The sequence below is a fragment of the Vipera ursinii genome (genome assembly GCF_947247035.1).
Source record: "Vipera ursinii genome assembly, chromosome: 2".
Lineage (NCBI taxonomy): Eukaryota > Metazoa > Chordata > Lepidosauria > Squamata > Viperidae > Vipera > Vipera ursinii.
In genome coordinates this window covers 192905990-192918823 of record NC_139513.1, presented here as the reverse complement: position 1 = coordinate 192918823, position 12834 = coordinate 192905990, and the positions used below count along the sequence as shown (strand labels likewise).

The following is a 12834-nucleotide window of genomic DNA, read 5'->3' as shown; positions in this document are numbered from 1 at the left end:
CCCACAGGCTGGCCCTGAGTCACAACACCATGTGGATTAGCCCTCAAATTCGCTTGTATTCCGACAACCTCGCCTTCTTTCCTTTTTCTGATCCTGACTCTTCCACCTTTTCCTTAAAGAGGCCTTGCTTCTTTTCGCCTCTGGAGCATGCTGCCGCCGCTACCAACTCCTCCAAAAGCCTCTCTCTCTTCCTCTGGGCCTGCCGACAGCCTCATCCAGTTCCTTCGCTCCATAAGCTCCAGGTCGTCTCCTCCTCTGCCTCCTCTGGAAACAGCCCTGATTTGCAATAGAATCCATCACTGGGCCAGCAGTCAGATCTTGCTGCTGGCAGAACAAATTCAAACAGCGCCAACGACTTTTAATGGTCTCACCAACAGTTCCAAAACAACTAGAAACTCGCCAGGCCAGCAAAGATTGTCGGTCGTATGTCGTATGTTACCTTAGTTCCACCATGTTGCTCAAACACATTAAAATCTTCCTGATCATGTGGCCTATAGCCCTTACTATCCCTCCCAAAACTATTCGCCTTCAAGAGCCAATGCAGCCGCAGCCATTCCAGGCGCCACCATCTATTGACAAGAGCTTAGCTCAAATTGTCACAGATCATATAGAGTATGGCTATTCTCCCTTTGAAACTGATTTGGAAGACAGGCTTCTCGTGAAAGCAGCAGCATTTCTTTTTCAGGCTCATGGAAGTGCCTGTTAAAGATGGCCTGCTTTAATGAGCAGCAGTGAGCAATCACACTCTTCCCAGGTCCAAAGCAATGTTTTCAAATCACTTTTTCAGCCTGCCCAAATTAGCATGTGAGGTATATAGAAAAAGGGTTTTTCTCCTGTAGATGGTCCCAGGGTCATATTTCCAGGTTGGACAGAAGCACTTCAGATGAAATATTTTTTTTGGCTGCTATCCATAAAATAATTCTTCAGAATTCCTGTGTTGATGTTCCACATAATATTTTTCCTCTTATGATCATACCTTCCAACTGCGTTTCAGAGCTTACTAAAGATATAATTCAAATCTGAACCTACAAGGAGCTCACAGTAATACAATAAAACAATGATCTCCATAAAAACTGGTTCAAGCCTATTTTTCCCTGACATGTAACGTGGTGTAACCTCAATACAGGGCTAAATTGACTTGTTTGATTAGGGAGCGGGAAAAACTGCTTTTATAGAAGACTTTTTGCTTTATGGACTTTTTGCTTTATGAACAGAGATATCTATGGAACTTCCTTCCAAACATCAGTGTTATATCTGGGTCTATAGAAGAGCTGTTAAAGGTAGACATGTGTGCATACATATATATGTGCATCTGCATGCAATGTCCTCAGATTAAAAGCACTGTATATACTGAGGGAACACTTACTTGGCTGCAATGTAGCTATCACTTCATTTTATGTAACTTGGACTTGCCATCTTGGCTGGCGAACCAGCAAAAATCACTTTAAGCCAGGATCCCGAGAGACAAAAATATAGAGTTCCTGCATTGCAGAAAGGCATTAGAGAAATAAAAAAGAAGAGGCCTGAAGAAGGAGAGATAACAGTAGGATTTGTAATCTGTCTGGAGATCCATTAAAAGTTGAATAATTATAACAACATTTTATTTTGAGACACTACTTCAGCCCCAGATCACTGCACTTATTCGAACAAATTTGTATGAGCAAACCCAGTGAGCAAACCTGGTCCCCAAAGGAAAGCATTGCTTCTGTCTCTCTTCTAAAACTTAGCCATTCCTTGCCTATCCAAGACTGCAGGAATTCACTTAAGCTGTGTCTAGGAGCAAAATACTGTAAATAAATTTGTCAATGATTTTGGCTTTGTTTGGGGGGAAAATTCTAGAGCCTACAGCATGAGATAAAAATTACAAGTATGTTTTTCCTTCCCCTATCTCATGCAGCACCATTGTTCAGAAGGTGAGGAGAGAGAGGTGAAGGTGAAGGAATTTTGTTCAGAAACTGCTGCAAACTTACAGAAACAATCTGTGCTGTCAAATTCTCTTTATGTATTGTTTAATTATACTGAAGAAGGCTGCAAAGTGATTATCCTCTGGAATCCCTGGGAATAAGTCTCACTAAAAACTCATTTGGACTGCCATCTAAATAAAATTGTATCTAATTACACAGTGCAGATAACAATTTGAGAGGTTCTTGGTGCTCTCTGAGCTTGGTTGTTTTCTTGCAGACTGATGATGTTACCAAACTAGGTAACATGATCAGTGCTAATAAGAAGTGGGGTTTACTGAGAGACTGGATAACAATTTATTCTGGCCTTGCTAACTTTTGAGTAGGCATGCACTGGAAAAGTGTTTGCAATGGATGGATGCTCCTCCATGTTTTACAATTAACTTTTGAGAATGATTCAGATTAACTTCCGCCCTATTAAATTCTCAGGTGGTCCTTTGAGGGCCAGAGAGATATAGTGGATTTGAATGACAAATGGGGCCTGACATCTAGTCTACCTTCAGCAATGGAAACTCATGAGGGGACATCAACCAATCACTGTCTCTGAGCCTAATTTATTTGACAGGGTTCTTGTGGGGGAGAGAGCACTCTATATGCCACCCTGAGCTCCAAATGAAATGGAATATAAATTGAATAAATAATAGCATTAAGTACTGCAAATTCTTTTAGTGGTGCCTCTGCAAAGATTGGAGACAGAACTGGTCCTTCATGAGATAGAGAGGAGCAAAAGCACAGTGTGTACTGTACAAGGCACATTGAAATAACCACGTCCCTGTGGCAGTCACTTCAGCAGGGCATTTTAGGTCAATAAAATGGTACACGAGGTTGAACAGGCCCACCCCAGAGTCATTTGCTGATCAAACAGATAGGTGCCCTTCATTGCAGCTGCTTTGAAGAAAAGCAAACAAAAGAGAAATCTGATCTGCTGTGTAATGTGTCATTGAAATAAAAAATATGAACCTGAGCACAAAAAAAGCATGTGACAACCAGATTTACAGCCTAAGTTTTGATGAGACAGAGAAAAAGAAAGCAAGAGAAGTTAGGCGGATCCAGATAACATACAGGTGAAAACAAACACTGGAAGATTTTTTTTTCATGAGTGGCAGCTTATGCATATTTGTCTTTTAAAAACACCTACAACTATCCACCTATCCATCTGCCCTGTGGGCAAAGGATGGGATACCAATTTATTATTAAGGTTGATCACACAGTGAGCCAGATGTTTAGACTGGATTTGGCACTTTTATCCCCCTGTTGAGTCCTTCCCAAGGAGCTGGGATAGGTTTTATTATTATTATTTCCATTATCATGCCAACAACAACAACGCTATGCTTCTTTGATAATAACCTGTCGAGAACTGAGTTCAATGTCTTCAATCTTCTCTCCTTCTCATATGCAGTGGAGTGAGGGGCAGCAGATGATCAATGGGACTCCTGTATATATGTACCAGGACTGCAGCGTCCTCTCTGAAGGAGACACTGACCACTGGCTCCGCACAAACTGGATCTTCCGAGGGGAGGTCTCTTCTCGCATCTTTGTGGAGCTGAAATTCACCATTCGAGACTGCAAGAGTTTCAGAGGAGAAATGGTGAGCTGCAAGGAGACATTCAACCTCTACTACATGGAATCAGAGCAAGATGTGGGCATCCAGTTCCGCCGTCCCCTCTTCAATAAAGTAAGCTTTGTTTGTCTGCTTATTAATTTAAGGTGTACGCTGCCTGACTCCCAGGGACGAGGGCAAGTTTACAAAGATAATCCATGTAACAGTAAAGATAAAGGAGGAAAAAGATGGCAAAAACAGAGAACAATGAAAAACATCCAGACACTAGTCAGAAAGGGCTTCTGACCCTAACCCTTGCCAAAAGCCTGGGTGAATAGCCAGGTGTTCAAGGCCCTGTGAAACACAGAAGGGTGGAAACCACCAGAGCTCCGGGTGAATTTTATTTCAGAGGGCAGGTGTGGCAACAAAGAAAACGTGATTCCAGTCTTCCAAAAGATAGCATCCTAATCTGCAGCATGACAACTCATTGGATCAAATCAGCCCAATACTATAAGAAACAGGCGGTCCCTCAAGTGATTAGGCCCTATGCCATGTAGGGATTTATAGATAACAACCAGCACCTTCAATTGCATCCAGAAGCAAACTGGCCACCAGTGCAGTTTGTGAAGCAGGGATGTTACATGGGCACACTGAGGCATGCCCATCATTGCCTGTGCAGCTGGGTTCTGGAACAATTGAAGTTTCCAAGTTGTCCTCGAGGGTAGACCCAAATACAGCACACATTACAATAGTCAAGCCACAAAGAGACCAAAAGTGAGTGACTGTCTGAAGAGCTTTCCACTCTAGGAAAGGGCACATATAATTATGCAAAGGCCTTCCTGGTTGTGAGCTGCCACCTGCTCATTAAGCAGGACCTGTGACCCCAGGAAGACCCCACTGAAGGGCAAGTACTGCAGAAAGGTTTACAAGATGGTAGTTAATCTTTTATATAGTATCTTCTGTGTCCAATTTCATAAGCAGGAGAAGAAAGGTCCAGAATGTCAACACAGGGGAAGAAGAAATAAGGCTAACACAAACAAGGCAAATGCAATAAATGTCTACATTGGTAACAACCAGGCTTAAGAAAGAAAGAGGTGAAAGAAAATGTCAGGGCCTGAATGAGGAACTGGAGAGGATGTAGGAAGTCAAGGCCAAAGTGGCCCCAATGATGGTAGGAGCACTTATGGCTGTGACATCTAAGCTGGGAGAGTGGCTCCAACAAGTCTAAGGAGCGATGTAAGAGCACTCTGCCCAGAAGACTACAGTGCTGGGAACAGCTAAGATCCTGTCCTAAACCTTCAAACTTCCGGCCTCTGGTAGAGGCCCTGAGACTGAAAAAGACACAGATTATCCATAGGAGTGTGAAGGGAATAAACCAATACCCATGCGTATACCCAAAGTTATACATATGAAGCTGTTTAATTTTTTAAGTACAATATACATGATCTTTAGCAAAGTTTTTCAATTCCTCATCACTGATGAAACGCCTCAATTTCAGATTGCCTTGGAGATTAGCCAGATTTCCTATTCATTCAGAATGCAGAAGTATTCAGAAATTTTTAAAAAATGGCAGAATGATCAGAAACTTGTAACGACCAGCTTGTAATCATAGATACATGCACTACTTTGTTCTTCAGACATTAGATGCAGATAATTTTCAGTCAGGAAGAATATAATTGACATGAACAATAACTTGGTTTAGAAGCTGAATGCTATGCATTTGTATGGCGGCCTGTAGTTTTGCCATGGTCGAAGATTTTCAGAGATTTTACAAAGCCAAAAATGTCTTTTATAAAATAGTATCATGAGGTAATTCTAATCAATCTATCTTTGTAGATAAAGAATAAAAGTGTTCTGCTGTAGAAATTACATTCAGTATAAGGAGTCTACTTACTGACTGCCTTGTTTAGCAACCATTACTATGGCAAATAAATGGCTGTAATTAGAGAACTTCCTTTCAATTGATTGCTCAGTCTCAAAATCAGTGGTGGGATTCAGCTGGTTCGCACCACTTCGGCAGAACCAGTAGCTAATTTTTTGTTGCCCAGGCCCAGAATGGACTTCTGGAAGTGGCATCCACACAGAGAACTGGTTGTTCACATATTTGAATCCCACCACTGCTCAAAATCATATTGCAAGAAATAGGCTGTATGTTTCTGTTGGCTAACATTGTGGATGATGTTTGTTTTTCAATGTCTTATATGATGGAAAGTAGTTTTAGTTTAGTAAATAAATATATTAACAAAATATATTAACAAAATATATTAACAAAGAAAAAAAATGATATATCGTCAGGGGGAAAATTAGCATTAAACTTACTAGCATCACACCAAACATTGAACTTTTAATGAAAACAAAATCAGATTCAGCAAGCCCACAGAATCATTCTTGGATAGATAACTATCCGTCATAAAGTAGTTAAGTTAAAAATTAAATTCACTAAAAATAATTTTTAAGAATTCAGTTTTTTTCTGTTGTTTTATTTTTGCTTGAAAAGTAAAACTTTTGAATGATTTAAAATGCTTATATCTATATGTATTTATATACATTGCTAATTTGCTTCTGTAGTTTAATACATTACAATTTATATAAATAAATTATATTTAAAGTAACTCAACAAATATTAGAAAGTCAAATTAAATTTAATTGTTTTTTAATTTTTAATCGAACTTTTAATTTAAAAATTAGCCATTCTTAACCCTTAATTTAAAATAGTTTTATATGCTACATACGTACTGATATGCAATATATATGTGATATTAAAATTTCCGGGGATTGATTAAGGAAAAACTATCCAAAAAGCATCCTTTTGATGCAGGGGGGGGGGAACTATAATTAAAAAATGGTTGAGAAATATTAGGTTACATGGAGGAAAAAAAGAAGGATAACTCAATTTCCTGCTCTCTAGTGCAGATTTATTAATCTTGACAACTTTAAGATGGGTGGACTTCAACTCCCAGAATTCCCTAGCCAACATGGAGAATTGTAGGTTTTGAAGTCCACCCATCTTGAAGTTGACAGGATTGAGAAACGCTGCTCTGTCTAGAGGGTGGAATCTTGATGTTGCTTCATATCCTGAGAATTAAAGCTTGGGCTGGCATGGTGATAGTCACCTGAATATGTATTGAGAGGAGAATGGATTTATATGTATATAATTTACATTCCTTCATGAAGAATAAGATCTCTCAGGCATAAAAAATACATGCAAGGATTTCTCCCCATGTAATTGTGATCACTGATTCTTTAGTATTTCTTACTCTGAGGAAATTCTATGAAGATCAACTTGGTGAGACTCTTTTCAGATTTCAGATGTGGTAGTCAAGACACAGGGATCACCTTCCACCTCGACTGACCCAATCAAACACCATCCAAAGAGAGATGAAAGCAGTTATTTAAAAATATTCACATGATCATTTCTCTCTGCATTAGAAGCAGATGTCCTTCTGTCTTATCTCTGCCTTACAGTAACCATATCTATTTTAAAACAATTTTAATATTTGGCCCTCTGCATGTTTGCATATGACGTCATTTTGAGTGACCCTTGGCATTGTGTTCAGTCTTTTAAACATAGTTCCTGGATCGTTGTATTTGTGTATAATATGATTAGCTGTAAATGAAGAGGGGGTCACTCTATTGCACACATGACTGGCAGAGTGCCGAACTGAACAAAGCATGTAGGAATCCAAATTTGGTAGCAGCTTTTCATAGAATTGTTTAATGCTTTAATTTAATGTTTCATAATAATGTACTAATTCAGAGTAGAAACCTACTCAGAAGTTCTCCATCTTACGCCTCATTGAACATGTTGTGCAACCTTCTGAATCATTGGAGCAATGAATTTTTGTTTCATTGAATTAATGTTTTCATTAATATAATGAATTAGATACACAACCTGACACCACAGCCCACCCCAGGGCCTGTAAAACCCAGCTGTTAAATTTTATGTTTTAATGGGGCAGGCATTCTGAGTGGAGAATGATAGTTTATTCTCTTTCCCTGCCATCTTTGTTCATTTTTAAGTCAATTTGAATGTTAATATTTATTAGTTTAATGTTTTATCTTGTTGTTTTTATTGGTTGTAAGATGCCTAGAATCACCTCTAGGCAAGATGGGCAGTGTATAACTTTAATACACAAATAAATAACAATCATCTTAGCAACATTTAATTTTAATTCAAGTAAGTGGAATTAATAATTCATATTTTTGTCTTGACTTTTGAAAGTGTGGTTCAGAAATATCAGTAGGAGCCACTTTCAAGTAACTATTGATAATTGTTATTATCTTGTTATCATTAACTCCCACATGTAAAAGAACAGTAACATCTCAAAAGCATCACTAGATATTGAATATTGAATTACTTTCAGATGGGAAAAGTACTAGAACCTCCCTGCACTTTTGCTTACTTGTCTCTTCTGCTGGGTTTTTTTCCAAACCAACCAACTAAAAAAGGAAATAAGACCACAAGAGCTCCCACAGCTGCCTTTCACTTTTCTATTCTTCATCAGCTTTTCAGAAATGAGTTTGCTCACACCCTCTGACCGGCTAATGGTATTAGTATATTGTCAGAGCATTAGGCTCCTGCCCAGACAAACCTCCTGTCAAAACAGTAGCCCTATGTTTAATTTTACTTGTTTTCATGGGATTAAACATTATGCATTCTCAAGGGCTATTAGTCAGCTTCTCAAAAGGGAGTGTCTATATTTATAACCAATGTTTTCCTGAACGCTTGTTCTTGAGGTACATCTGGATTCTAGCCCTTGTTGCAGGTAAAAGCTGGGCATCATGGCCTCTGGATTTTGACCAATAAAGCCCAGGTAAAACAAGTATGGTCAAGTAACTCCTCTGGAGATATCCCATTGGTATTTTCTTCTAAATCTTTCCATCATTTAAATAAAAGTACTTGTCAGAACCTGCCAGCCAAGGGCTGACAAGCCATTTTCTTTTATGTCCTTTCTTGATTTCTTTGCACAACACAGTATCATGTAGCCCATATCTATTCTCTGCTTATTAGTGGTATTCTACATTGGTCTCCTTATTCAGTTCAAACCATTTTATTCTCTGATGTATATTTTTCAAATCAATTTAGTATCTTTTAGCATTGCAAGAAAGAGTTCCTATAACTAATGCAAACTGCTTGGATTATAAGTAACCTAAATTGGTTCTGAGCTTTCTCTTATGATGTCTGCTCTCTGTGTCAAGTGACTAATTCTGTTTCAATACTGTTGCGCAACCTTTTAACATGCTGTAGTCTTAAGGGATTAATTTTACATTTTTGTATTATCCAGAGCTTTATTGTTGAATACAATATGCTTGGCTTTGTTACCCTAGCTCAGCCTAGGCTATCATGATGGATCTGTTATGCCAAATTCTTTGTTTTCCAAATAGCTAAGAAAATGTTGATTTTGCGGTTTTTGAATGTCTCTTTTACTGCTGAATATTTCGTTCCAACAGCCAGTGTATACTATATCTGATTTCTGCTATATATATTCAAATTGTATCCCGAATTGATCGAAAAGAAGGTGGGTAGGGATACATTGCATACATGAATTAGGATTTTTTTTTTAAAAAGGAAAATATCTATATATTTAAAAAAATAACCTGCATTTTAGAGAAAGCTAAATTAAACTCCTCTCCTCACATGCTTAAAATATGCAAGGAGTTCTGAATATTGGTGAGGATTCAAATATACTTAATTTACTTATGACAGAACCACTACGTTTCAGAAAGGGAGTGTGTTTGGTTTAAACAAGTGGCTCAACTGACTTAAATCCTTTTTACATTTCAGATCAACACTGTAGCAGGTGACAATATTTTCACAGCTCGAGATGTTGAGGTCGGCTCACTGAAGTTGAACATGGAAGTATGCTCCATTGGGAAGCTACAGCAGCGTGGTTTTTATCTGGCTTTCCAGAACTCAGGAGCGTGTGTGGCCTTGGTCTCAGTGAGAGTTTATTACAAGACCTGCTCAGATACCATTAGTGGATTGGCCCATTTTCCAGAGACGCTTGCAGGTGCTGAGGGTCTAACAGTAGTGTCTGGTGTCTGTCTGAAGAATGCAACAGAGGAGACGGGTGTTTCACCCAAGATGCACTGCAGTCCCAATGGGGAATGGTTGGTGCCAGTGGGCAGGTGCATATGCGTCATTGGTTTTGAAGAGGTCAAAGGAAGATGTGTGGGTAAGTACCCAAAGGAGCAAGCCCTGGGGTGGATTTGGAGGATTTTCCATTTTCTAGGTTGGAAAATACATCATTTTACAAATAGAAGATGTGGGAAGTTACTCATGACATGACTGGGGTACATTATCTCCTAGTTCTTAATGCATCAGATTTCCTTATTCCTTTTTGTTTCATTCTACATCTGACGGTAAACTAATTTGATATTTTGCCCTTCCGCTCCTTCTTAATTTCCTGCAAGGCTTGGGAACAGTTTCTAGGGTATCAGAGTGCATAACTACTTGTCCAACAAATGTATTCCACAAGGATTATGGCCGTAATTAAATGTTAATCAATTGGAAGATATTTTATGAATAAGACACAATGAATTACAATACATAGAAGGAGACATCTTAGCTAGAAGAGTCATCCTGTTTGGTCTTATCTGTTCCTGATGGATCTGGGACTGTAAATCCCAGGATTCTCAGCAACTAAGGACTATCCTGGCTGAAATTCTGAGAATTACAGTGTCTCTGCATTGGGATTAAAATTACCGGTACTGAAGGAAAAGTCTTCATCAGGATCATGTCAGTTGAATTTCATGACCTGCCCACCCCCACCCTAAAGCCTCTTTCTTTAAAAAAAATCCTTCTGAGTGATAGTACATTTAAAAAAAAACCTAATTTCTTTTAAAAAGTCATACAAAGTTGTCTTCAGAACTTCAAGCCCTTAAAAGAAGGCCATTATTATTTCAGTACAGGTAAACCTCGTCTTAGAACAATTCATTTAGTGACTGTTTGAAGTTACAACGGCACTGAAAAAAGTTTCTTACACTTATGACCATTGCAGCATCCCTGTGGTCCTGTGATCAAAATTCAGATGCTTGGCAACTGATTCATATTTATGACTGTTGCAGTGTCCCAGGATCATGTGATCACCTTTTGCGATCTTCTGACATGCAAAGTCACTGGGGAAGCCAGATTCCCTTAACAAATGTGTTCCTAACTTAACACCTGCAGTCATTCACTTAACAACTGTGACAAGAAAGGTCACTTAATAGCTGTCTCATTTAGTAAGAGAAACATTGGGCTCACTTGTAGTCGTAAGTCGAGGACTTCCTCTACTGCTTTGCTAATAAATATTAAAATTCAGAACAACACTTCTGAAAGGTAATTTAAAGTAGTCTCTACTCCTCCCTTGCTTTCATCACCTTTGCAAGACAGGTGTATTAAAAAAACCTTGGGACTCTGGACAGCCACTGGACTGGAGAGACAGGTTGCTTGGTTTAGTCTCAGGGAGTTCCTCTTTGGTGGTAGAAAAATATTCCTGTTCAAGGTTTCCAATAATGCAATTTCAGATCTGCAAATGGGAAAGATGGAAAAAAAGAGTACCCTATGAAAAAAAAGGTTACTGAAGGACTTTGGAACATATATTTGAAAAAAGCAAGTGTCTGTGTTACAATACTAGAACTAGGATCATCATGTAAAGGTGAATTGTGTTGCATTGAAAGCAGATGAAAGAAAGTACCCCTAAAGCACACAAGAATTTACGGAATTTCACCTGGTATAGCAATGCCCATAAAAGAAGCTTAAACAAAATTCTAGAGAATAAAATTTACAAACATTATTGCGAGGATAGCAATAGCAATAGCACTTAGACTTACACACCCCTCCATAGTGCTTTACAGCAGAAGTCCTCAACCCCCAACACATGGCCCACTACCGGGCCATGGCCTATTCACAATCAGGCTGCACGAGTGGCAGGCCGGTGCTCACATGTGTGTGTGCCGCTCAGCTTGCACGAGCAATGGACTGGCACACGTCTACACAAGTCAAGCTGCATGCATGTGTGCATGTGCACCAGCCCACCACTCATACAGCCCAATTCTCCTCCCCCCTGGGCCACCAAGCCACAAAGGTTGGGAACCACGGCTTTACAACTCTCTCTGAGAGCTTTACAGTGTGTCAGCATGTAGCCGCCAACAATCTGGGTCTCATTTTACCAACCTCAAAAGGATAGAAGGCTGAGTCATACTTGAGCCGGTCAGGATTGAACTCCTGGCTATGGGCAGAGTTAGCCTGCAATACTGCATTCTAACCATTGTGCCACAACGATGGCCCTCTCTATTTTTGGTAAAATCAAAGAAAGCGTGCCTCTGAACCATGGAAAATGGGAGCAGAAAGAGCCTGTTTGTTGGTGAGCTCATAGGACCACTGCATGGTCAAAATGCTAGACTAGAAAAGTTTTATCTGATATACAGTAGTTGCTCTAATGATCATATTCTCATGCACTGAAGAGATGTATAGATGATACGCCCATAGTGCAACTTCCCAAGGTGCTTCCTTTTAGATTGTTTTACAGCATTGCCTCCCTCTAGAGGCTAACGTACAAATCTTGGAAGTTCCTGGGCAACTACTAAAGATCCATGTTCCTTGGTCTAATTTGCCTCCGTGCCCTTGGGACCAGAAGAAGAGGTGAGAATTTTTTCCAGCGTAGGATTTTCCCCTCCCCGTTCCTCTTCCACAGCTCAGCCAGTTTTTCCACTTAGCTGCTGCTATGACTGCTTTCTCCCCGCCCTCCTGGGTTGTGAATAGTCTGCTGGAATGGGATAGAGAATCCATCCTGCCCGGGCAGGTCCTCTCTGACTGCACTTACCAAGCTGTAGCTGGCATGCTGTGGCTCCTTAGCGATGTTACGTATAAATAATGAAAAAGATGTCTTCCAACCACAGTCAAAAGAATGAGGCGAGTTTAGGGTAATGTTTTAGGAGAAAAAGTCATCACTAGAATAATAGCCCTTGCTAGCATAAGACTGAGCCAATGTAATAATGAGAAGCATTTCCTTTATAGCTACTGTACAAACATCTAACTGGAATTCATCAAGTGAATCGGTTGTCTGTGTTTTATGAGAGAAGTGCCATTTCCATAGTGTTTGGGCCCTAGTTAGCAGGGTGATGGGGACTGGGGAGACATTTAAGCTTCATACGTTGTTCTCCTTTATTTTTTTCCTGATCAAAGGATATAGCTGCTGTTGGCTCAAGGCAATCCTGACATGGGTACAAATCAAAGTTTTAGTGGCAAGGTGCAAAATGCCTCAGTCTATGTTGTCAAATTATTTTTGTGTGGTCTACTGACAGCTAGACATCTACACACTGCAGCCTTCCAGCAGAATCACAGCTGTT

At 39.6% G+C, this 12834-nt stretch overlaps 1 protein-coding gene across 2 annotated transcripts in view; it reads left to right on the top strand.

The window, feature by feature from the left end:
* Nucleotides 1-12834, top strand: part of EPHA1 (EPH receptor A1) — a 77530-nt gene that overhangs the window by 38549 nt on the left and 26147 nt on the right. For both annotated transcript variants that reach the window (XM_083352839.1, XM_083352838.1), the window contains exons 3-4: nt 3361-3636; nt 9287-9677. In XM_083352839.1, the coding sequence (XP_083208965.1) occupies nt 3361-3636; nt 9287-9677 (667 nt within the window). The remainder of the gene's footprint in view (nt 1-3360; nt 3637-9286; nt 9678-12834) is intronic.